This window comes from Rhinoderma darwinii, chromosome 7 (genome assembly GCF_050947455.1).
Source record: "Rhinoderma darwinii isolate aRhiDar2 chromosome 7, aRhiDar2.hap1, whole genome shotgun sequence".
Lineage (NCBI taxonomy): Eukaryota > Metazoa > Chordata > Amphibia > Anura > Rhinodermatidae > Rhinoderma > Rhinoderma darwinii.
Window position 1 is genome coordinate 70,650,867 of NC_134693.1, and position 27,651 is coordinate 70,678,517.

Sequence of the window (27,651 nt, forward strand, 5' to 3'; positions counted from 1 at the left end):
AGGATGCAGCTACAGGACGTCCCTCTGACACAGGTGAGAGATACACCCTCGCCGCTGCTATCTATGGCACATGAGCTCCCTGACGGGTTTGATGATTTACCGGCTTCTAATATGGCGGTCACAGAAGCTACTATGAAACATATGTTACAGGCCTTGCGCCAATCTTTGCAAACAGGGTTTGCTAATCTTTTACACCCTATTTCAACATCTTTACAAGAAGTTGAGACTAGAGTCAACCACGTGGAAACTAAAATGGGGTCGTTTGCTACTTCACACAATGATCTGATAGACGCTCACTATGGCCTTGAAACGGAAGTTCAGCAGTTGCGCGCTAAAGTTGCCGACTTGGAGGATAGATCTAGGCGTAACAATGTGAAGTTCCGAGGTATCCCAGAGTCGGTCATGCCACAAAATTTGACCTTGTATATACAGTCTCTGGCAAAAAGCTTACTGCCTGAATGCACTTCGCAGGACTTGATTATCGACAGAGCACACCGGGTGCCACGACCTAGACATTTAGGGGAACATATCCCGAGAGATGTATTGGTTCGTGTTCATTTTTTTCAAACTAAGGAAAACCTGATGTATGCGGCTAGAAAGATTAATCGCCTGCCGGAGCCTTATCAGATGGTTACTCTCTATACTGATCTATCGGCTGCAACATTACAACTTCGACGCCAACTATCTCCCATCACCTCTGCGTTGAGGGATCAGAAAATATTGTATAAATGGGGCTTCCCGGTTCGCCTACTCATTAACCAAAATAATATTCTACACATCATCAGATCGATGGAAGAGGGCTCGGCTCTATTACACCAATGGAAGATTCCGCTTTCATCAAAAAGTATTCCGCCACCAACATCCTCTAAACGTATCATGGATGGCTGGCGCAAAGCGGGCTCTTCGAAACACCCACACCGTTGAGGTACTTTCGTTATATTTCAGGTGCTTCCTCAGGATGGTTCTACCGAGTCTTGAGGATACTCACAGACTGTTCTAACCCCCTTTTGTATAAGACGGCTATAATGCTGTTACGGTCTAACAAAATTTTGTTTTATTGCTGGTATATCAGCATGGTTCTATATATGTTTGTTTATTTTTCTTTGTTAGTTAGTATGTGGAATGATGCATCAACAAATTTCTCATTTATGGATGTAAATGTAATGTGGTATAGTGATGAGGGAAGTAGTCGGCCACCAGGTGACATAGGCATAAATGTGAATAGTCAAAATGTTATTATGCACTTATTGACATGTCCTAATGGTATTACGAATTGCATCCCTTAACCCCTTAATGACCGCCGATACGTCTTTTTACGGCGGTCATTAGTGGGCTTTATTCTAGAGCGCCGCCAAACTACGTCGCTGCTGTAGAATAAAGTAAACAGAGCAGGGAGCCGTGAAATCTCCCTGCTCTCAGCTGCCAGAAGCAGCTGAGGGCTGGGGGCGTCCCTGCTCTGCCGGGTGAGATCGATATTAGTATCGATCTCACCTGTTTAACCCTTCAGATGCGGTGCACAATAGCGAGCACCGCATCTGAATGGTTTTGGAAAGAGGGAGGGAGCTCCCTCTCATCTCACTGACACCCGGCGATAAAATCGCCGAGTGTCTGTGTCTTCTATGGCAGCCGGGGGTCTAATAAAGACCCCCAGGTCTGCCTGCAGCGAATGCCTGCTAGATCATGCCGCAGGCATGACCTAGCAGATGCCTGTCCGTTTTAAACGGACAGGCAGTAATACACTGCAATACAAAAGTATTGCAGTGTATTATAATAGCGATCGGAGGATAGGGAAGTCCCCTAATGGGACTAGTAAAAAAGTGAAAAAAGTTTAATAAAGTTCATTAAAAAAAAAAGTGAAAAAAAAAAAAAATGAAAAACCCAGCTTTTCCCCTTACAAAATGCTTTCCTATTAAAAAAAAACTACAATAAAGCAAAAAAGTTACACATATTTGGTATCGCCGCGTCCGTAACGACCCCGACTATAAAGCTGTTACATTATTTAACCCGCACTGTGAACGCCGTAAAAAATAAAATAAAAAACAATGGAAAAATTGCTGTTTTCTGTTAATCCTGACTTAAAAAAAATGTGATAAAAAGTGATCAAAAAGTCGCATCTACTCTCAAATGGTACCAATAAAAACTTCAAGTCGTCCCGCAAAAAACAAGACCTTATACAGCTATGCCGACGCAAAAATAAAAAAGTTACAGCTCTTCGAATGTGACAATGGAAAAATCTAAAAAATGGCTTGGACATTAGGGCCCAGAATGCCAGCAGGGGGAAGGGGTTAATGTGAAAGGGCTTAATAGTCCGCAAAAGAGAGCATATATGTGGGCAGAAGCCCGGGATTTGTCATGTGATGTTCTCTGCGTGCAGGAAACGCACATTATTCAGAAGGATGCGGATAGGATCAAACACCCTAATTTCCCAGTAATATACCAGTCGCACTATTCCTCTAAATCCAGAGGGGTTCTCATAGCGGTAAAAAATACCATTGCGTTCCAAATTATCCAGGAGAAAATAGATACTGCAGGACGATATATTATTTTGGTGTGTTCTATTAATAATGTCACATATACAGTGGTGTCGGTTTATGCTCCAAACAAGGGACAAATTCGATTCTTTAATAAGGTAATGCGCCTGGTATCTAAAATAAAACAAGGAAATATCCTCATATGTGGTGATTTCAACACAATAGCGGACACAAGTTTAGATACTACCTCTAGTGTGAGGAGACAGCCCAACTCATTGGGTGAGAGTTTGTGGAAAGTGGAATTATACGATGCCTGGCGTGTTCTACACAGCACAGAGAGGGATTACTCGTATTTGTTCTACGGTCCATAATAGTTATTCTAGATTGGACATGTTTTTGGTGGACAGAGCATTATTGTTCAGGTCTAAAGCTTCTACCATTGAAACTAACACATGGTCTGACCATGCGGCCATTACACTCCACATAGAAGAAAAACATCAAGCTCCAGACACATCTCTGGCGTTGCAATCCATATTTGATCTCTAATCCTATACATAAAGCTACGATAGAGAGGGACCTTCAGGAATTTTTTAGTTTAAATGCCCCTTCAGTTACTAAATCAGATATTTTATGGAATGCTCACAAGGCATATATCAGGGGAACGTTCATTAACCCCTTAAGGACGCAGCCTAGTTTGGGCCTTAAGGCTCAGAGCCCATTTTTCAAATCTGACATATTTCACTTTATGTGGTAATAACGTCAGAATGCTTAAACCTATCCAAGCGATTCTGAGATTGTTTTCTCGTGACACTTTGGGCTTCATGTTCGTGGTAAAATTTGTTCGATATATTCAGTCTTTATTTGTGAAAAATTGCAAAATGTAGAGAAAATTTACAAAAAATAGCATTTTTCAGAATTTAAATGCATCTGCTTGAAAAACAGACGGTTATACCACCCAAAATAGTTACTAGTTCACATTTCCCATATGTCTACTTTAGATTGGCATCGTTTTTTGAACATTATTTTATTTTTCTTGGACGTTACAAGGCTTAGAACATAAACAGCAATTTCTCATATTCTTAAGAAAATTTCAAAAGCCTTTTTTTGAAGGTGCCAGTTCAGTTCTGAAGTGGATTTGAGGGGCCTATGTATGATAAACCCCCATAAAACACCCCATTTTAAAAACTAGACCCCTCAAAGTATTCAAAACAGCAGTTAGAAAGTTTTTTAACCCTTCAGGCATTTCACAGGAATTAAAGCAAATTGGAAATGAAATTTGCAAATTTCATTTTTTCTGCTGAATTTCCATTTTTTTCCATTTTTTTTTAGTAACAGAGAAGGTTTTACCAGAGAAACACAACTAAATATGTATTGTCCAGATTCTGCAGTTTTTAGAAATATCCCACATGTGCCTCTAGTGCGCTCGTGGACTAAAACACAAGCCCTAGAAGCAAAGAAGCACCTAGTGCATTTTGAGGCCTGTTTTTTATTAGAATATATTTTAGGCAGCATGCCAGGTTTGAAGAGGTGTTGAGGTATCAAAACAATGGAAACCCACCAGAAGTGACCCCATTTTGGAAATTACACCCCTCAAGGAATTCATTTATGGTTTTTGTTATCATTTTGACCGCACAGTTTTTTCACAGCACCTATTTGAATTGGGCTGTGAAATGAAAAAAATGATATTTTTTCCAATAAGATGTCATTTTTGATCAAAATTTCTTATTTTCACAGCGAACAACATACCCCATTTTGTTGCCCAATTTGTCCTTAGTGCGGCAATACCCCATTTGTGGTGATAAACTGCCGTTTGGGACCATGGGAGGCCTCAGAAGGAAAGGAGCGCTATGTGTTTGTTGGAGTCCAGATTTTGCTGGATTGGTTTTCGGGTGCCATGTCGCATTTACAGAGGCCCAGAGGTATCAAAGCAATGGGAACCCACCAGAAGTGACCCCATTTTGGAAACTACACCCCTCAAGGAATTCATTTATGGTTTTTGTTATTATTTTGACCGCACGGTTTTTTCACAGCACCTATTTGAATTGGGCTGTGTAATGAAAAAAATTATATTTTTTCCAATAAGATGTCATTTTTGATCAAAATGTCTTATTTTCACAAGGAACAACATACCCCATTTTGTTGCCCAATTTGTCCTTAGTGCAGCAATACCCCATTTGTGGTGATAAACTGCCGTTTGGGCCCATGGGAGGGCTCAGAAGAAAAGGACCACCATTTGGCCTACTGGAGCTTTTCTGGTGCTAAGTCATGTATGCAGAAGCCCCTGAGGTACCAGTAGAGTTGAAACCCCCGAGAAGTGACCCCATTTTAAAAACTACACCCCTTAAGACATTCATCTAGAGGTGTAGTGAGCATTTTGACCCCACAGGTACTGTGTAAAAGATAATGCGCAGCAGATGGTGCAGTGTGAGATTTGCAATTTTATATATATATATGCCATTTCAGTGTCCAATATATTGTGCCCAGCATGCGCCACCGGAGATATACACCCCTTAAATTGTAATGTGGGTTCTCCTGGGTACGGCAATACCCTACATGTGGCTGTTATCAGCTGCCTGGGCATACGGCAGGGCTCAGAAGGGAAAGATGAGGGGGGTAAGCTGTGCGGAGTGCATCAGGGTAAATTAAAAATCAAGGGATGTATGATACATTTTAAAACAATCTTTTATACAGAGCCCTGGTTTTTCGGAACACGTGTCACATTGGTATATTGTGTCCTCCCTTATCCCCCTCTTATAGCAGACTCTGCACCTCTTTTGACTCTTTCCCTTTCCACCGGTTTGGGGAACTTCTCCTGGAAAGTGTTGCCCTGGTACGATGCATGTGGCCCCGCTTCCAGAAGTACTGGGTGCCCCCCCTTCCTGGTCCCTAAAGATTAGATCTTGAAATTCCAGGAAAGTTCCCCTCTGGCCTGCACATCGACGTAGCACGTACACATTGTACAAAGCCATCTGTATGATGTGCCCGGCCAGCTTCTTCTACCACACCGCATGGCGCTGTAGGGCTTCAGGACTTGATTTGACAAGTCCACCCCTCCCATGTACCTATTGTAGTCCAGGATGAAGTCTGGTTTTGGGGTGGCCTTTCCTTCATATATCCTAAATCTGTAGGTATACCCTGATGCACTCTCGCACAGCTTATACATCTTCACGCCATACCTTGCCCTCTTACCTGCCAGGTACTGGCGGAATTGAACCCTCCCTTTAAAATGTACCAGGGACTCATCAATAGAAAAACACTTCTCGGGGGTGTATGCTTGGCAAAACCGGGCACTGGAACGGTCTAATAGGGGTCTCCATTTATACAAACGGTCAAAACTGGGGTCATCTTGGGGTGGGCACGGCTCATTATCAGTATAATGTAAGAAGCGAAGTATTGCCTCATTTATTTATTTTTTTAGGTTCCAGTTCAGTTCTGAAGTTGCTTTGAGGGGCCCATATATTAGAAACCCCCATCAAACACCCCATTTTAGAAACTAGACCCCTCAAAGTATTCACAACAGCATTTAGAAGTTTATGAACCCTTTAGGTGTTTCACAGAAATTTAGAGCAAAGTAGAGGTGAAATTTACTCTTTTTATACCATTTTTTTTATAACACAAAAGGATTTATCAGAGAAACGCAACTTAATACGTATTGCCCAGATTCTGCAGTTTTGAGAAATATCCCACATGTGGCCCTCGGGCGGTAATGGACTGAAGCGCCGGCCTCCGAAGCAAAGGTGCACCTAGCGGATTTTGAGCCCTCTTTTTTATTAGGCACCATGTCTGGTTTGAAGAGGTCTTGTGGTGCCAAAACATTGGAAACCCCCCAAAAGTGACCCCAATTTGGAAACTAGAGACCTTGAGGAATCCATTGTAGTTTTCTTGGGGTGCATGCGGCTTTTGGATCAGTTTTTATTCCATTTTTAGGTGGCGTGGTGACTAATAAACAGCAATTCTACTATTGTTTTTGTATACTTTTTTTTTTACAGCGTTCACCGTGCGCTATAAATGATATATTCACTTTATTCTGCGGGGCGATACGATTACGGCGATACCAGATGTTTATAGGTTTTTTTTATGTCTTATGGCGTTTGCACAATAAAATACGTTTTGTAAACAATCATTCACTTTTGGTGTTACCTTATTCTTAGAGCCAGAACGTTTTTATTTTTCAATCAATAAAGCCGTGCGAGGACTTATTTTTTGCGTAACGAACTGTAGTTTCAATCATTACCATTTTTCGGTACATGCGACTTTTTGATCTCTTTTTATTCCATTTTTTGGGAGGTGAAGTGACCAAACAATTGTGATTCTGGTACGGTTTATTAATATTTTTTTTTACGGCGTTCACCGCGCGGGATAAATAACAAAATAATTTTGTAGTTCAGGCCGTTACGGACGCGGCGATACCAATTATGTATAGTTTATTTGTTTGTTTATATATTTTTATTAATAATAAATGACTGATAAGGGAAAAAGGGGGACTTTTACTTTTATTACTTTTAAAACTTTTATTTTCTTATTTTTACACATCTTTTTTGAACTTTTTTTTTACTTTTTTACTTTGTCCCACTAGGGGACATGAGGGAAGGAGGCCCTGATCGCTATTCTAATACACTGCACTACATGCGTAGTGCAGTGTATTAGAACTGTCAGCTACTCACTGACAGCAAGCATAGTGGGTCCTGACGTTGTCAGGACCCACTAGGCTTCCGTCTATGGCATAGCCGGACGCCATTGTTTGGTGTCCGGTTGCCATAGTCACCATCGCCGGCCGCTATCGAGTAGCAGGCCGGCGATGGCGGATTAACCCCTAAGAAGCCGCGATCGCTATTGAACGCGGCTTCTGAGGGGTTAATCGGCGGGGGAGCTCCGCGATCGGTCCCGGCACATTGAGCAGTGATAGTCTGCTGTCGGAAACAGCAGCTATCACAGCTCATGAACGCGCCCCGCGCGAACGGCGCCGTGTTTACTCCATGACCTACTATTAGGTCACTGAGCGCGAACGCTACAGTTAGCATGACCTAATAGTAGGTCATGGAGCGTTAAGGGGTTAAACTTGGACATAGGGATAGGAGGGAACAGGCGAAACGGAAGATGGATCTTATAGATAACATCAAACAGCTAGAAATGCTAAATAAAACCCAACAAACCCCGGATCATGCTAAGAAACTCATAGATCTCAGACATCAATTAAGAGAGTGCTTGCTACAAAAATATGAGAAGAAGGTTAGGAAGACTAATTCCCACTATTACTCAAAATAATAAAGCGGGTAAATTATTGGCCTCTAGACTTAAAAGGCAGTATATGAAAGCCAGAATTCCATTTCTATTAACAGAGGGAACGAATGGAAAGATATATGACCCAAGGGAAATTGCTAACAAATTTAAGACTTATTATGCGGCGCTTTACAATTTAAAGGAGAACTCTGATTCTCTCCAGATGACGGAAGAAAACGTTCAGAAATTCTTACAATCTATGAATCTCCCTACACTGAATGTAGAACAGCTGTCCACCCTTAACTGTCCCATTACTGACGCGGAGATCTTGACTGTAATTAAAAAACTCCCCTTGGGGAAATCACCAGGTCCCGATGGGTTAACGAATGAATATTATCGAACCTTCCAAAATATCCTTATTAAACATCTTAGACAGACATACCAAGATGCGAGTATATATGGCAGATTCCCCAAGGAGAATCAATCCGCATTGATGGTCACCCTTCCTAAACCAGGAAAGAGCCCGGATGTTCCTCAGAACTTTCGGCCTATTTCGCTGTTAAATACTGATTTGAAGATATATGCTAAATTGCTAGCATCTAGATTGGCCCCACTACTACCGAATCTGATTAAGGAAGACCAAGTGGGATTTATAAAAGGTAGGCAAGCTACTGATAACACTAGAAGGGTATTAAATATCACTAATTACCTAGCTACACGAGAGATACCTGCGATTCTACTTTCGCTCGATGCCGAAAAGGCTTTCGACCGCATCAATTGGATGTATGCCTTTTCCGTGTTGAAGCGGATGGGATTTTCGGGACAAATTTTATCCGCAATTCAAGCTTTATACTCAGATCCTTCGGCCAGGGTATTTACAAATGGCTCATTATCAGAAGATTTCCGTATTACTAATGGCACCAGGCAGGGATGCCCTTTATCCCCTCTCATTTTTGTCTTATCTATTGAACCCCTTGCGCAGGTTATACGGGAAGATAGCTGCATAAAAGGTATAGGAATTGGAGATCGTACGCATGTTATATCGCTATATGCAGATGATGTTATACTTACTATGAAGGACCCGGAAGTATCGTTAAAAAGAACTCTTGATATCATTAAGGAATTCGGAAGTATCTCAGGATATAAACTGAACGCGCAGAAATCACAGATACTTCCTTTCCAAATTACCCCTGATCGTCTATCCATTTTGAAACAGAGATTCCCTCTGGATTGGCAATCGGAGGGTATACAATACTTGGGACTCACGTTAACTGTCTCATACCAAAAACTATATAAGGCTAACTATTTGCCACTCCTAGAAGCCATCTCCACTGAAGCATGTCGACTTTCAGCATTTGAGGTTTCGTGGATTGGCAGAATAGCGGCTTTTAAAATGCTTCTGTTACCAAGACTTCTTTATATATTCAGAACACTCCCAATTGAAGTTCCGGGATCCTTCTTTACTTCCATACGTCGGGTTGTTTCTTCGTTCATATGGGCTAACCGCAAGCCACGAATTTCATATAAATTACTCACTAAAGATAAGAAGAAAGGTGGCTTGGGGGTACCTGATGTATACGATTATTTTATAGCATGTCAGGTTTCGCAATTGAAATATTGGTGGCACCTCGAAACTGCTAAACACTGGGTACATATTGAAAATGTTTTATCGGCTCCTATTAATTTGAAAGCGCTATTGATAGCTAACCTATGGAATATTAGAGAACCTAATTATTTCCATAGGCACTGGGATGTAAACATTGGGATATCAAGATCATATGTACCTTTGGAAATGATGAGTGCTGCTATACCAGAGTTAAATGTCAATTTATGGGTGAAACATGGGATTGGTTCACTGGCAGATTTATACGACAATAATCTCCTCAAGTCTTTTACGGAATTATCGGCTAGGTTTTCTCTGCATCGAAGTGAGTTCTATAAATATTTACAAATAAGACATTTTTTGTCTAGCACCAACATTGGTCTAATTAGATACAATTCTCAAATATTTCATATATTTCAGAAAGGCTCCAAAGGCCTAAAGCCAATCTATAGTTTACTAAATGACCATCAAAATTTTAAGAAAGCATATCCTTTTAGAGTGTGGGAAAGAGAGATAGGTGTCACTTTCACTGAGAAGGAATGGACAGACGCATTAACTTTAATTCATAAATCATTTAGATGTAGCTCGCACCTCGAGGCAGCTATGAAAACTATGTTGAGATGGTATTTTACACCTGACCGATTACACAGTATGTATCCGAATACCCCATCTACTTGTTGGAGAAAATGTGGATGCAGAGGGTCTCTATACCACACCTTGTGGAGTTGTCCTATACTGAAGCCATATTGAGAAGATATTTTCCAATTGATATCTGATATATTAAAATGCAATCTCACCGCCATACCTCAATTGGCATTACTGTTTATAGGTACCCAGAATATACCGGCACAATGTAGAGTTTTGACATGCAAAATTCTGCTTCTTGCTAAATTAGTTATAACCCGACATTGGAGGAGTGAGAGGGTTCCGGTTATTGAGGAGGTGTTCTCGCTATTGAATACCACATACATGTATGAGAAGATTATCGCGTATGGTGCAAATACGGCCCATTCTTTCTCGGCTATATGGAAGGCATGGACTCAAAATGCCAATTTCAAAGGTGATGCATTATTTCCACAGTGATTTCATTGTTGTTAAAAGTATGTATGTTTGTTATATTATGTTGTGTGTGTTTCTTTGTAAGATGTCTAAAAACGGATGTAACTATACAAGATGAATCTGAAATGTTTGTATATGATGTGACATCGAAATTCTTAATAAAGACAAATTTAAAGAAAAAAGTGTTAATCTGGAGAACATTTACATTTGAATATCAATTCTATAAATACATTTAAGCATGCTTCCTAATTTACTGTTATTTACAATTTTGCTAAATGGAACCTGATACTTCTGTCACGTGATCCCACACACTGTAGTTTTCTGCTTCCTGATGACACACGACACAGCCACACGTGACTGCTGAAGCAGGAGCAGGGGGGAAAAAGACACAGGCTGCTGGTAAGATTTTTGTTTCCCCAGTACTGGATTCTCACCTACTGTTGTATAATGTCGTATAATGTCCTCCAAACTGTATCTCTATATATAACAGAGATAGGATAGGAGAGCACAGTTCTTTTCAGAGAGGGCAGTGTAAAGAAGACATGATAGCCGTTAGGCTCCGCTCATATCTTAGAGACAACTGAGAATTAGAAAAAAAGAGCAAGCAGAAAAGGAAAACTGCTAAACAAAAAAAAAAAAAAAAAGGGCATACACAAGTCACATAATGATGGCTAATTCTGAAAACTTGGATAGATGTATGGAAGGAAAGAGAGGAAGGAAAGGAAGAAAAGAAAAAGGAAAAATAATTATCTTTAACACAGCCTAGTACCTATATAAGACTTTATGAAATCCAACGGTCTTGCGCCAGGAAAAAAAAAAAAAAAAAGGGTGGAGTTTATGGGTCCATTTTATAGGCTCGCTCTTATTAAAAGTCCCATCTGTCCTATCAGCCCGCAGGGCGGAGGAACCACCATCATTTTGCTGCGTGTGCCATATTTTTTAGGTTTTTGTTTTTACGAGGTTCATCATGAAGGTTAAATAACATACCAATTTTATAGTACAGGTCGTTGCGGATGCAGCGATAATTATGTATAATTTATGTAATGTTTTTTCCCAGTAACAAAACGTAAATTTTTTTATTTTTAGAAAACTTTTTTTTTTACGATTTTTTTTTTTATCTCGTCCCACTTGAAGATCTGAACATTTGACAGGCACGCTATTAGGGCTTGCCTCTGATAAGACTTAATAGGCTTCAGTGATTGACAGACCAGGAGGCAATTGTTAGGCCTCCGCTTGCCATATCAACCCATTGGCATTCCAGGGTGTGTGATAGGGTACAGACCACCTATTGTCACATCCACAGCCAATTATCCCAAAGCCAGAGTAATCTGCATGGGACATTTCAATATGTTATTAGATTATACTCAAGATAAATTCTATCTAATAGAATAATACTCAAATGGCTGCACCAACACTGTTTTCTCTGCAACGCCTACTGTCAATAGTAGAATAGTGAGATATATGGAGGCTGCATTACCCAACCGAGGGCGCTTTCTTTTGCTTGGAGGGAAGAGTAATTGGCCACAAACGACCATTCACTTTAATCCAGATTAATTACCCAATCCCGGTGACTCTACTAGGCATACATGGTTGTGGGGTACCTCCTATTAGAGAAACATAATGGCCAATGAGATCTAGAATGTAACATGTGTATATTATTAAGTTTTACAATACATCTTTTCCATCCTTGAGTAATATAGGCCAATTTGTTATCTATCTGAATACTGCACCACTGTTTTTTGTTTTTTTTTGTATTTACCTTTGACCTATTGGTATCACACCAAATCTCACTGTTTGCACCCCATCCATTCCCTAGACTATTAAATCGAACAGACCATTAACAGGGAGTCTAGGGTATAGGTTGGAGATAGGGGCATTGCCCCGATTGGGTAGGGTGACCTGGTATTTTTTTAACAGGGTCAGTTTGTTTTCCTTACAGCATTTTTTGACCCACCCTCTATTCTAAAGGATAACCTTTTTTTTTTTTTATCAACAAAGTAAGTCACGTTTATTGTGTTTTTTTTCATCAGTCGTTTTTTCCCCGTGACCAAATGTTTTTCTTATATAACCGCTGGCTATTATCTGGCCTACAAAAGCTGTTACATTTGTTTGGCTCTGTGCAGTGCGGGACTGCATTTTTTACGAGCGTATATCATCCGTATATCACACGTTTTTTACGTCAGCAAAAAAAAAACTGAAGGTGTTTTTCTTTTTCTCATTTCTTTAGCAACTGTTGCGTGAATCACGGACAGCATACGGATGACGTCTGTGTGCTGTCCGTGATTTTCACGCACCCATTGATTTCAAAAGGAGGCGTGATGCGCAATAAACGCAGAAGAACAGGACATGCAGTGAGTTTCACGCAGCGGACACACACTGCGTGAAAAACACAATGTCTGAATGGCCCCAATGAATTGCATAGGTCCGTGGGACGTCCGTTGTTTTAACGCGAAGTAACATGGACGTGAAATACGCTCATGTAAAGAAGAAGTTGGTTGGACGTAGATATTGTACATCAGGTAATCATACCCAGAGCTATGTCTAGAACCAAGTTATCAACCTTTTATTAAAAAAGTTTCTCTTTTGCTAAAGATAGTGCAATCCTATTCGGTATAACTGTCGCGGTCACGGACTGCAGCCCTTATTTACCTGAGGACCTGCCGACGTCTCCCTCCGCGGAGACGTCAGCACATGCGGCGCCCTGCCCTGTAGTGTCCACCCTGAACTATAAAACTCTTTCACTCCTTGCCTGAGCATTGTTGTAGTCTTCCCATGTCTGTATCACAAATGGTCCCATAGTGTTACCCTGCTCTGTGTTCCCGTGCCCTGCTACCTGTATCCCGTGCTGTGTTTTGTTCTTGAGCCTGTCTAGTGTTGGAGTCGTGTAGTGCCGCCTGCTGTCATCCGCCACGTCTGGCGCAACCTGCTAAGCCTACTGCTATACGCCACGTCTGGTGTCATCCGCCACGTCGGACGCAACCGGCTATGCCTACTGCTATACGCCACGTCTGGTGTCATCTGCCACTCCTAGTATCATTCACCACGTCTGTAGCAACCTGCCACATCTAGCCCCATCCATGTTAGAGCCTCTACCATTGACTGGGCTTTCTCAAGTACTCCTGTGCCACGAACTTTTTGTGTAGACGTTTGCATCGACTGTGACTTGGCCAGCTGCCTCTCCGCTACGGCAGAGCGGCTTAGTGGACCCACATACCCCTAGATTTTGACAGGCGATTAATTGCTTTACTTTTTTCTACTTACTATTATTTCTTTCTGAATAAATCGCCTACAGGGCATTAGCATTTGTTAATAGGGTATGTCCTGAAATACACTGGCACTACCAGCACGTACAGGACCGTGTCAGAGTGTGAAGGGGCTCGCCCCATTGAGAAGGGAGAACACCCAGTCGTCAAATGATTCATATTTATTTATTTTTTTTCCAACATTACATACATACATACTTGTTGTTAGCTAAAAATGCATTTCAACACCACCTTTTTCTAAATTTTATATTTAAACACCCCTTCCCTCCCACGAATGAAGATACCGGGTGGTGAAGGGGGAGCAGACAAAAAAATAAAAAAAAATTATATAATAAAAAACGAAATTCTATAGTATCTCATTCTAGAGGGTATAAAATATTAGTATACCATGGGAATTTTATGCATGCGCTTCAAGCCAGGTTCCCCATACTTTATTAATTCCCATCAATGTTTAATTTCTCATAGCCCAATTTTGTTCCTGCTGTATGTATACCTTTATTAATTGTTTCCAGGTGCCAACACTTGGTTCTACTTCTGAAATCCATTGTTTTAAGATATATTTCCTATATTGTGTAATTCTATGCGATACGTTTTTAGATACCTTGGGAATCAATTCTATCATTTTTCCCCATTCAATTTCACGTCTGATTTCTCCTAAATCTTCGTGCCAATGTGCAATACATTTCAATTGTGTATTTTTAACCTGTGCATCCATTAACTTATTATACGAAAATGACAAACCATTCCTATCCCCCACATCTTCTATACATGTAGATACCCTTTCGTCCTCTAAATTCTTTTCATATATTTTCCCCACATCTTTTAGTATCCACTTTAATCTAATATATAAGGAATGGTATTTACTATGTAACCCGAATTCTCTTTGAAGAGTCTCAAATGATTTAATTCTGTTTCCTTCCATTATCTGACACAAAAAACATATACCCAATCTTATTAATTCCTTATACCCCTCTATTTTTTTGGCTTATGATGAATAGGTTATCCCAAATAAGTGTCTTTTTAAACCAATGTTTTATGCCAATAATTTGTTTTATTTTTTACCAGCATACAGAAGAGGTATACAAAATCGGCAGCCGTGAGCGGATACGGTGTGAACTTGCCTCTAACACTTCCATCTTTCTATCCAGAAAATTGATAAACCCATTTATGTATTTCTGTTACTCCTTTTGGAGTTTCCCTCAGTGTTGCTGACCCTTGTGCTGCCAAATATGCTTTCCAATTTAGGACTGCCAATCCCCCTTTGCCAACCGGAAGTTGTATATATTGCTTCCCAATTCTAGCATTGCCATCTTTCCATATAGGTTCCCTCATCAGGGTATCCATGATTGAGAAAATAGTTGCAGATATCTCCAACAGGCAGTTTTTAAAACAGTACAACGCTTGGGGTAACCACACCATTTTGATGAAGTTTATCTTAGCGGCCATAGATAAATTAATTTTGGACCAAAGTTGCTCTCCAGCTGTGGACCAAGTGGACCACATTCAGTTCCACATATCGCTCCACCTCACTGGATATATTAATTCCTAAATATTTAAAGGATTCTCTCTTCCAACACTCTCAGTTTTGGTACTATTCTTTTAATTCTATCCTTGTCCAATTTGCCCATAGGATCAATACTGATTTTACCCAATTAACTATGAACCCAGAGAAATCTTGAATAATTCTCAATTATCTCCCCTACGTTTAGGGATTCATTAGTATGATCCAAAAACACCAGATAGTCTGCATAAAGAGAAACCTTAAATCCTTTCATATCTCTACTATTCCTTATTTGGTTAGCTAGTACCTCTATCCCCAATGCAAATAACAAAGGCGACAGAGGATAACCTTGCCGTGTTCGTATCAGCAGGAATGGAGGCGATCTATCGCCATTTATACACACTGAGGCCTCTGCTTTCCTATAAATCAGTTTCATCCACCTCATGAATTGTGGTCCAAACCCCATTTTCTCCATTGTTGTCCACAAAAAGGGCCATTCTACCCTATCAAATGCTTTCGGTGTATCCAGCGAGAGGATTGGGCCTCCATTCCTGCTGACCTCCTCCGACCCCATAAGTGAAAATAGATTGAGAATATTATATGATGTTTTGCTTGAAACAAATCCTGTTTACTCTTCTCCAACAACCTCTTGGATCACACTGGCCAGCCTCTCCGCCAATACCTTCCCATGTCTACATTTAGCAGGGAGATTGGCCTGCATGACCCGGGGTCCAGTATATCCTTTTCTTGTTTACATACCAAAGTTATGTCTGCACCATACATTGGCTCCGGGAGTATCCCACCATCATAAGCCTCCGCCAGCGTGTTTATTAATTCTCTGGACAATAATTCTTGATATTTTTTTATATATCTCCATCGGGAGCCCATCGGCTCCTGGTGCTCTATTTTTCCCCAGGTCCTTTTTAATTTCTTCCAGCTTCAGTGGGGCATCTAGTATGTTACTAGCTTCTGTTGAAAGATTTCTCAACCTCGCGGAGTCTACATAGGCTGACAAGTCTGCTATTGTATCCCTATATTCTGTTGTGCTATTTTAGGTATTGTTTTTATAAAATATATACAAGATTTCATTCTCCTTCCGTAAAATAATTCCATCCGTGCTTCTTAGAGCCCCTCTATAGGCATTTTTATTTTCATTATTTATCAATTGTACTAGCAGCTTCCCTGGGTTCTCTACCCACAAGCCAGTTGGTCTTACATGCTGCTGAGGAGCTATATGTTTTTTTGCAGAATATGTTCCTCCAGCAAATTCTGTGTATCTATCCATCCCTTTTTATTTATTTAAGAAGGATCCCTAACATATGTTGCTTCAAGTTACGCACTTTCTTCCATCAATCTCTTCCTTTCCCTGTGATATTTAGATTTAAGCTGTGATATTTCTTTCTTACATAAACTTCTAAAAAAGGCTTTAAAAGTATCCCATACTATGATTTTTTTTTTTGGGCAGTGTCATTCATTTCAAAGAATTCACACACAATATTGTCTCATTGACGGTTATTGCATTAGTCCAGTATGAGTTAATTTTCCATCTTACTACACCCGTTTCCCCTGTTTTTTTTTTTGTTTAATTCCACTACCAGTGGTCTGTGGTCAGAAAGACCTTTGGTCCATAGATGGCTCTCTCTACCTCCATTACCATCCTCCTATTACCCAAGGCTAAATCTAGCCTCGAAAATGTACCATATGATTTAGAACAGGAGAACTGTTTTTCCTGGATTACTAACTCTCCATATATCCAGCCAATCTATTTCCGGACACCATTTAAACCAAGGAGTTGTACCGGTTTGTCTTTGGCTGTTACCTGGTGAAGGGTTAAATCTATCCTTTTGAGTATCCATTACACCGTTAAGATCACCCACATTCCAGATTGAAAAATTCAAAAAGATGTTTCTCCTCCAAGAGGTTATATATTATACTCGATATTTCATGCTTAAACGGTGGCGGTACATATGCTATTATCATGACATATTCAGAATTTTGAATCAGACAGTGAAGTACAATAAATCTTCCTTCCGTATCTTCCCAATGAGCATAATATTCAAATTATTATTTTTTTTTTTTTTTTTGCAATTATTTTTATTATAATTTTCAAATAAACAACAAATGTTACATAAAGTGCTTCATATACAAGTATATATCAATGCTTCAAAGTAGTCCATCTTGCACGCAAAACTTTTAACAGAGAACCAGAAACAAGGGGAGGTACAGGGGGGAAGGTTAGGAGGGAAGGGAAATTGCTGATATCTGTGTTATCTCCATCTCCACTTTATGATATATTATCCAGGGATTCCAAAAGGCGATATAAGAAGCATATCTCTGTTGTCTTAGATAAAAAATGCGTTCATATACACAATGCGTTGACACCCTAGCTATTACCTCCTCTTGTGTGGGTGGTATTGGAGACTTCCAGGCTTTAGCTATCAATAACTTCGCTGTGAGCAAAACATGGCACACTAAGGGTCGGTAAATCGGCGGGAACTTTTCTATCTCCAAGGATAACAATGCTACCCCTGGCTCCTGGACAACAGGAATCTTCAAGACCTCTGATAGTAGTTGAAAAATGTTGGCCCAAAAGGTCCTCAGGTGGGGACATCCCCAAAATATATGATATAGCGAGCCCTCTTGACCACAGTTACGCCAACATAGGTTAGAGGTTTGAGGATATATCCTCGCCAGTTTGGTCGGAGTATAGTACCATCGCAACAGAACCTTATGGAAAACTTCCAAAAGGTTCATGCAAACTGAGGACTTCAAAGTCCATTTAATCGCTGTTTCCCATTGTGCCATGGAGAAAGATTTCCCCATGTCCCTTTCCCAGTTCAGAAAGTGTGCTCGCCTAGAAGTCTCCACATCCCCATTCATTGCATCATATATTCTCAAATTATTATTTTTTTATGCATTAGTATGCTTACCCCCTGGAATAGGTCGAATTAAATTAATTATATTGTTCTCCTACCCATATTTTTTTAACCCCCTTCTCTTTCCCCTTTAACAAATGTGTCTCCTGTGTACAAATGAGATCAGGATTATATGTTGCTAAATAGTTAGTTAAATACCGCCAGACGCTTAAGAATGTCTCTCAACCCTCTAACGTTCCAAGAAATAATCTTCACCATTAAAAAAATACTGAATCTCTCCGCTTCCCCTTTTTGTATAGACCCCTGTGTCCTATCTAAATTACACCAGAGAACCCCTTCACTAGCATGATTCAAAACCCCTCCACCCCACCGAAACAGTTCTCAACTGTACATTTATACATACACCAGTTACTAGCTGCAAACATATTATCCTCCTCCAAAATATATATACACATATACACACACACACACACCTCTCTATACATGTTTGCAGCCTTATCAGAAGACCCTGCACAACTCATAAACCGACTTTACAATTCAGGAAGAGACTATTATCCATCCAGTCCGTAACCTCTTCAGCATTAGTAAAAAACAATACTTTCTTTATATACAATCCTTAATTTAGCTAATAATAGGAGAATATTCAATCTTTTGTTCCCTCAGTCTCTTTTTACACTCTCTAAATGTACGTCTCTCTTTTTGTGTCTGTTGAGCAAAATCCGGAAAGAGCCTTATAATATTACTATACCAGGGCAAATCCTGGTATTTTTCTCTAGAACGCATTATTTTAACTCGATCCAGTGAACTAAACATTTTAACCAGTACCGACCTGGGTGGTGTACCTGGGATGGGGGGGGGGAGGTTTTAAGTGGATCCTATGGGCTCTTTCTATAAAATGTTCAAATGAAATACAACCACTTAAATTTTAAAGATGTGTCCACATTTACCTTTGCTTGAATTTGGTTAAGGGCCGCAACTTCTCACAAAACAAATTCAATAGAAAATCGTTACATGCTAGCAAAACCTTTGACAGGCTGCAACATACATCACAACCACTGGGTGGCCATATATAGACCCATATAGCCTAGGCTTCATTCACATTTCCGTCAGGGCTCTCTTCGGACGTTCCGTCTGAGCTTTTCGTCAGAATGGAGCCCTAACAAACAAACGGAAACCATAGGTTTCAATGGAACAGGCTGAGGACCTAAAGAACCGGTTCCTCAAACCGTGGATACAGTATGAGGTCTATTAAGAAAGCATATTACAGGGCCAAACATACAGCTAGAGAAGATCTCCTATATCCGAAAAAAAGGACACACAAACACAGGTGAGATTTGTAACCAACTATCACTCTAGGTGGTCGCAAATAAGAGAAATCTTCAAACGTTATTGGCGGATACTCTTTACAGATTCCATACTAGAACAATACATTACTATATATACCGGTATCACAGCTAGACGTTCAAAGAACTTGAGGGATCACCTGGTGGGGAGCCGCTATGACCTCATAAAGGCAAAATACCTTTTTGGGACCAAGGGTCCTAAATGGGGATGTAGCCCCTGTGGACACTGCATAGCATGTCCTAATATTGAAAAAGCAAATACTTTCCTTAATGCAACATGTATGAAAACTTTTACCATCACGCATTCAATCACATGTACCACGAAAGCGGTTGTATACTATGCGACATGCCCGTGTCCAAAAATTTATGTTGGTCTTACATCTAGGGAACTGAAGGTACGTGTAAGGGAGCACGTATGTGATATTATGCGAGTAGTAGAGGAGGATGTCTTGGAAGCCCCGAAACCAGTGGCTCGACACTAAGGTGCATCATTCTTGTGATCCATCAAAACTTATGGTGAGAGGGATTGACCGTATTGTGTGTGACATGAGGGGAGTGGCTATAAGACAAAGTTTGGCACAATGTGAAGCCCGATGGATTTGGACTCTTGGGACAATGCATTCACTTGGCCTCAATGAGACGGAGTTATGCTCCGTTTTGATAACCATTGACTTCTTGCAGGTCCATGTTTTTATTATCTTTTATCTCACTAATTTCTTCAGATCAGTAACTACCCTCCTTTTTTCTTCAAATTGTTTTGATATAGGCATTTCCAGTAGATGCTTGATTGCTGGATGTACGAGAAGGGTGTGGAAGTGTATATACTGAACAGAACGGACCAAGAATTATGTGATTCATCAGTAATCTATAGATCCGTGATTTGTGTGTACGATGTGTATTTAGATGCACATTTTTCTATTACTTTTGTAATTTTCATAGATTGTGACGCTCATTACTACTATTATCATCCACTGCGACACTTATTATTATCATCATCATCATGTTATTTTAGTCCAGTATTTTGATTCACCGTTTACATTCGTGTTTACCATTCACATCTTGGTTTATTACACTTCTTGTGTTTATGTGTTCATGCATGCGTGGACACATGTACACACATTATTTTTTCTTATTTTTCATCCTCCATATTTCTATATGGCTGAAGTATGTTTTTTCACACAATGCATTTTATTTGTTTGAACCACAAATCGGTCCTTTTTTCTCTGACCCTCTCCCCACCCCCACCCCCACTTTCATTAGCTTCACATCACTGTTCACTTATTTGTTTTTCACAGTCTCTTCCCCATTTTGAGTTTTGAATCTAGTGGTATTATTTTTCATATACATCGATCCCTGCATTATGTTCGTACACATAGATTTACCAACTTTTTGCACACAGACATCCTACCATCACTGGTTGATTTGCACACATTATGGGGAGATTAATAACCTGCATCCAATATCCCCACATACGTTTCTCCATACATGAATATCCATACATTTCTTACACTCTGTTGCCTATGTGAGCACCACTTGTAGATCCTGGCGGAGGGACAGTGCGCTTGTGTGGGGGGGGGGGGGGGGGGAGTGGTCTACACACCTTTTGTCCGCCGTCTCCAATCGGGGTTGGATGGGGGCGGTGATGTCAGACACCGCTGCGTCACATCCTCTCGGATGACGCGGTACTGGAAGTGGGGCGGCGCCATCTTTGTACCCCCGGCTTGATGCCACTCTATCTCCCTCCTCCGTGATCCTCTGACTGGTGCCTGCTGAGTCAGACCATAAATAGGGAGGTTCACACCAGGATGACGCCACCCCCGGACGAACGCATCTGCCGAAACGCACGTCGGGTTCTGGCGTCTCTCCTGTGCAGGAACATGAATATAGGTATGTCCTCTACTTTGTAGGGCCTTTGTTTTGCACTTTTCAGGCCTGTGATAAAATTTGACTTCATGGTATATCGATTGTTGCCTATGCCCTGTTTCTTGTTACACACGTATGCACCTTTGTGCCTTCATGCCTTCTTCACTATTATACATGGTCATTGACGGCAGTATATAAGTGTTACATATCATGTGCTGGGCATAGTCGGTATCCTCTTATTTATCCTTATATCCACATGTCTGTATACTTCTATTTATGCATGTACATGCCTTGACTTTACTATATTTTGTCCTGTACAGACTGATGCCATGTTGTTTACATTGCGTGACTCATCTTTTAATGTTTTGGATCTATTCCCCAATAAAGTGATTTTTTTTATGACAAATTATGATCTTTTGTGCTAGCATTGACCTCTTGTTTGTAGGTTTATCGATATAGTTTTGGTCATTGCACCAAGTTACGCTTGGTCTATATATTTGGAAGTCTCTACTTAGATACATGTAAACTTTTCTATTATTACGGTTTGATATATGTTGCATCTTGAGACAATCCTCTAGTTCCCTATATGTACAGATAGGCTGTGTTTGCCAATGATTTCCGTTTGTCTCAGTTGTGCAAGGGTTCCGTCGCTTTGACGGAATGAATAGCATAGTCGACTACGGTATTCATTCCGTCAAAATGACGGAACCTTTGCACAACTGAGACAAACGGAAACCATTGACACTGGATCCACCACCATTACCTGACTGATATGTGAATGAAGCTTTAGACATCTAGTGAAAGATTATAGCAAAATCAAGTTTTTTTGGGGGGTTTTCACAGCTGGTCATCTTGCACCACACATCTTAGGATATGTTGAGAGTAGAGGAAAAGTAAAGTACACGTCTGTACAGTGGATGGGATAGTTATAGTGTATATCCTATTTAGCAAAACTACCATCTTTATTAGATGTTAATAAAAAAAGTATAGATTTTCCTTAACTTTCTTTATGAAAGTCTATCTGTGATTTACCGACGTTTAAAAGGCCCTTAAAAACCTGAAGGACTTCACATATATATTTAGATTAATATTAATCAACTGCTCTTGGTTTTAATAATTTTTAGCAAGTTTACAATAGGGGAGATGGTTTACCAGCAGAGTATTGCTTCTATCAATGTGCAATCGCTAAGTAAACAATTTAAACAGTACTTTAAACAAAAAACTTTACATACTCACATTTTAACTTCAAAAGTTCCCATCTCTCTCAGAATTGCCTTGGCAATTAGTTCCCGATAACCCTCCTCTGAGCCGACCAACTACATAAATTGAACACAGATAATATATATTTTACATATAAAAAGAAAAAGTTTCATAACGTGTGGGAATCGAGCATACCATACTTTATGTATACGTAGGTTTAACCAAGCACGTGGACACAAAATCACCAAAAGTACAAGGCAAAAAAAAAATGTAAGTAAAATTTTAAGTGATTAAAACAAGGATTAAATCCCATAACTATTTGCTGAAACCCTGAAAGCCATATATTTTCTGACATGATGTAGATTGTAAAAACACCACTCAATGCTTTGCTATCCAAATTGCCTTCATTTTAGGCTGGGTTTACATCATTAAATTTTTTTTTAAAATTTCTATTCCATGAGTAACACCAATGGCGTCTGAAGAAAACTATTAACTTTAATGGGTTCCATTGGGTTTCCGCCACTTTACTGGAAAAAACAGCTAAACAAGCTGCGCCATTTCTTCTGGCATCTCTGGCGCAGATGTGAACTAAGCCTAAATTAGTGAAAAATTAATTTCCCTCAAAAAATACAGGACAACGCTCTGACGAGTATAAACATGCCATATACGGTAAGATTCACAGAGGCATACAAGATTACCAAAATCACAGTAACGTCGTAATACACACTGATATTACGGCTCTTTACAGGAGACATATTTAGGGTAAAGAAGGAGATCGAAACCTTGCAGAATTTTCAGTCATACATCTCTATGTTAAAGATTATCTAAAAAAAAACACACACATTATATATATATATATATATATATATATATATATATATACACACACACACACTGTATATGTATGAAAACTCATTATATTGGACCACCCATCAATAACAAACAAAAAAACTGTTTATATTGTAGTAAGTTCCAGCATTTGGTCTGAAATGACATGTATACGCAAATGTGCCAAAACCGTACAGAAATAGTACTATTATATACACACGAAAAAAATAAAATAAAAAAAAAAATCGCAGCGCTCTCAGGGCCTTTCTTAACCCCTTCCCAACCACCCCATGTAGATTAACGGGCTGCAGCACTGGTCCTTGTGCCTGCAGCCCGTTAATCTACGTGTGCTCCTAATTTTTCCCTTCTAAAGTCCTTTTATTATTAGAAAAAAAAAAACAAAAAAAAAAACAACAACTATGCATAATTGGTATCGTTGTGTCTGTAATGGCCTGAACTATAAAAATATAATGTAATTTATCCCGCAAGTGACCGCCATAACAAAAATTAAAAAACGATACCAGAATCGCTATTTTTTTCACTTCAGCTCCCAAAAAAGATAATAAATAGGGATCAAAAAGTCAAAAGTACTCAAAAATGGTACCAAAAAAACCTCAGTTTGTTCCGCAAAAAAACAAGCCCTCACACAACTTTCTTGATGGAAAAAGAAAAAAAAGTTGTGGCTCTTAGAATATGGCGACATAAAAACAACAATTTTCTTTTTTAAAACCGTGATTTTATCGTGCAATCACCGTAAAATATAAAAAAAAAAAAACCTATGTACATATGGCATCGCCGTAATCGCATCGACCCGTAGAATAAGTTAAATATATAATTCATAGCGCACGGTAAACGCCGTAAAAAAAAAAAAAAAAAAAGAACAATTTAAGTTTTCACTGCCTAATTAAACTCAAATTCAGCAAAAAACCTATGGGATCAAAATGCTCACTATACCCCTAGATAAATCCTTTTTAGGGCTGTAGTTTCCCAAATGGGGTCACTTCTGGGGGATGTCCACTGATTTGGTCCCGCAGGGGCTTTGCAAATGCGACATGACACCCAAAAACCAATCCAGCAAACTTGAGCTCCAAAAGCCAAATAGCGCTCCTTCCCTTCAGAGCCCTGCCGTGTGTCCAAACAGCCGTTTATTACCACATATGGGGTATTGCCGTAAACAGGAGAAATTGCTTTACAAATCTTGGGGTGCTTTTTCTTCTTTATTCCTTGTAAAAATTTATAATTTCTACGTTTTATTGGAAAAAAAAAATTGATTTTAATTTTTACGGACGAATACCACTTTATTCAGTAAAAAACCTGTGTGGTTAAAATGCTCACTATACCCCTTGATGAATTCCTCGAGGGGTGTAGTTTGCCAAATGGTGTCCTTTTGGGGGCTGTTTCCACTATTTTGGCCCCACAAGACCTCTTCAAACCTGACATGGTGCCTAAAATATATTCTAATAAAAAGGAGGCCCCAAATACCTCTAGGTGAGCCTTTGCTTCTGAGACCTGTGTTTTAGTACATTACCATACTAGAGCAACATGTGAAATATTTATAAAAACTGCAGAATCTGGGCAATAAATATTGAGTTGCGTTTCTCTGGTAAAACCTTTTGGGTTACAGAAAAAAAAATGGATTTTCTGACAAAAAAAAAGTGTAAATTTCCCCTCTACTTTGCTTTCAATTCCTGTGAAACACCTAAAGGGTTAAGAAACTTTCTAAATGCTGTTTTGAAAACTTTAAGGGGTGCAGTTTTCAAAATTGGGTGACTTATGGGGGTTTCTAATATATAAGGCCCTCAAAGCCACTTCAGAACTGAAACCTTTAAAAAACGGTTTTGGAAACTTTCTTGAAAATGTGATAAATTGCTGCTAATGTTCTAAGCCTTGTAACTTCCTAGGAAAAAAAAAAAAAAAAAGGATGTTCACAAAAATGATGCCAATTTAAAGTAGACATATGGGAAATGTTAATTAGTATTTTAGTGGAGTTATTTCCTTCACTTTATAGAGTTACTTCCCTTGATACAGTTTACCATATGAATTGCCACACAGGGTCTGACTTCTGACGTGTAGATAGTTATTGGATCGTGCTGCCAGAACACGCATGCGCATAACAAGCAACAGGATGGCATATCCTTGTTGCGATTCTAAGTCTGCGAGATACTTTAGGTACACAGGCGCAGGTCAGACAATTTAGTACTGTGGTTTAGACAACGGGATACGCTGATCTTTAATTGGCCAGCTATGTAGGTAGCCTTGGCAATGAGGGACACTCTTCCCTCATTGGCTTTTTGACTGTTCCACGCGTTGCGATTTGATATTAGTGGTGCATGTGCAGTTTGTTTCTGAAGACGCTGTATAATTATGAGACCGTAGTTTATTAATATAAAATTGTGTGGCTGTTGCTTCATGATAGGTGAGTGGCTCCATTGCAAGGAACCTACACAATTGATACGTTTTGTATCATGTTTTTAAGACACGATTCATTGTTTATTAATGAGAATTTTTTGTACGACGGACACAAGTGCATTACATACGTGTAATTTAGGTCTATGTATTTCATATATTTTATAGGATATTGGATGATTTGCATTAAAATCACAGTTGATGATGAAATTGCCTTATGTGGGGTATAAAACCCAGGCTGTTTGTATATCACATTGCTTGAGAGGGGGCTGAAACGTACCATTCACATGGATGAATAAACCACTCTTTGTACTTCAAATAGTTATTGGAGTGCTGTGTTTTTTTCGTGTACCTAGTGGACCCTGGTCAAGTTCACATAGCAACCGGAATTATACATAGAAGACACATATATATATATATATATATATATATATATATATAAAATAATATACACATACACTTGTGTCTTTAGATCTTGCACAATTAATTAGGGATTTGATTAAGGACTTCGTGAGAAGTGTTTAGAATTTTAAATTAGAAATAGGGGTCTGAAGACCAGTTTTAGGGACTGGGGAGATTATGTGAAAGTGTTATTGTGATTGGTTTGTTCCCTCTGCAGTCTCTGTTATTAGAGTTGACTGTTATTACTAACAGGGGGTGGGCTGGGTGGTAATTGTGGCTGTATGCAGTTTTTAGGGTAAATACACACGGAGCAGTAACAGTGTGTCAGAACCACATCATTACTGCACCAATGCAAAACTGCACTCAAGTTTTTGTGACCATCATTGTAAACATGCAGATAAAAAAAAAATATATATATACAATTAAACCTTGCTCTTGGGAGGAAACTTCTCCAATCGTACCTACCTAAGCATGTTATTTGGTATTTTCCTATGGTGCGGTCATGGAGTTTGAACTAAGAAAATACAATTAGTTCTGGTCGTCAATATGAATTCTCCATGACCGCAGTGCAGGTGGTTGACTCCTTGCGCTAATAGGGACAGGAAACACAAAGGTTTAAAGCCCCTTCCTACCTCCATTCTTTGGTGTATTTTAAATAGCCAGACAGGTGTAGAATGCTCAATAAGCTTTCTTTACACTATAGAAAGAAAAATAAAGCGTGCGTTCATGGAAAATTCCTAGAAACCGAAATAAGAATGAATTAGATTTACTCAATTCATCCTCCATGACATCACCACAGGAGAACGCCATATAAAATTCTTGGAGAACTTCCCATGCATAAGCAAGGTCTTTTGCAGACGATAAATCAAGTCTATAGTATTTTGAAAATGTGTGGACCCAACGCCAGGCTGCAGCTCAGGAGATTCGAAGCGCTAGCTTTCATGGCCCAGGTGACAGATAAACCCCCAATGGTGTGGGCTTTAAGCTTTTCTGGTGGTTACAAATCTTGGGCTTCATAAGATTTTATTGATCCAGTGATAGAGTGCTTTATGTAGGGATGTGGAGTCGAGTCAAAACAAAAATAATAACTATTATATCTTATGAATATAGCATTGTTTTATTAAATGTACAGTGTGCTGCATATTTACTCACAGGAATTCCGAAAAGTTTTTTTTTTGTTCAGAAATATTATATTGGAGACTTGGAATGAGGGTAAAAGGAGGGCTCAAACGTCAATATTAATGAGGGAGGCTTTGATTAGCCGTAGCTTTAAAAAGGACCCAATAAAATTAAGCCGAATTCGTTAATGCCGATATAAAGTTCTTGCCAAAATATTGGCAAGCAGGCTTAACGGGGTTTCCAGTTTAATTTTTACTTATTTGTAGAATAGGAAATCATACTGTTTTCTAATACACATTTATTAAAAATTCTGCTCACATCCATTTCTTAAAGTGCATGATGCCCTTGTCACAGTAGAACAGTATAGCCCACAGACCAGTCCTATGTAATGTATCCACAGGCTAATGGAGTATGAACAAACATGGTGTCAGTCATGTGAGCACCACAAACACTCACACAAGGTGTTTGGCAAGCGGTTCTTGAAATAGCGAAGCAAT

The 27,651-nt window shown here is 39.5% G+C and overlaps 1 protein-coding gene across 3 annotated transcripts in view; it reads right to left on the reverse strand.

Moving 5' to 3' along the window:
• Positions 1 to 27,651, reverse strand: part of CENPM (centromere protein M) — a 158,366-nt gene that overhangs the window by 97,613 nt on the left and 33,102 nt on the right. For all 3 annotated transcript variants that reach the window (XR_012849847.1, XM_075832276.1, XM_075832275.1), the window contains exon 2: positions 22,436 to 22,515. Coding sequence is in view for 2 of the 3 variants with exons in the window: in XM_075832276.1 (XP_075688391.1) it covers positions 22,436 to 22,515 (80 nt within the window). In the remaining variant the exon portion in view is untranslated. The remainder of the gene's footprint in view (positions 1 to 22,435; positions 22,516 to 27,651) is intronic.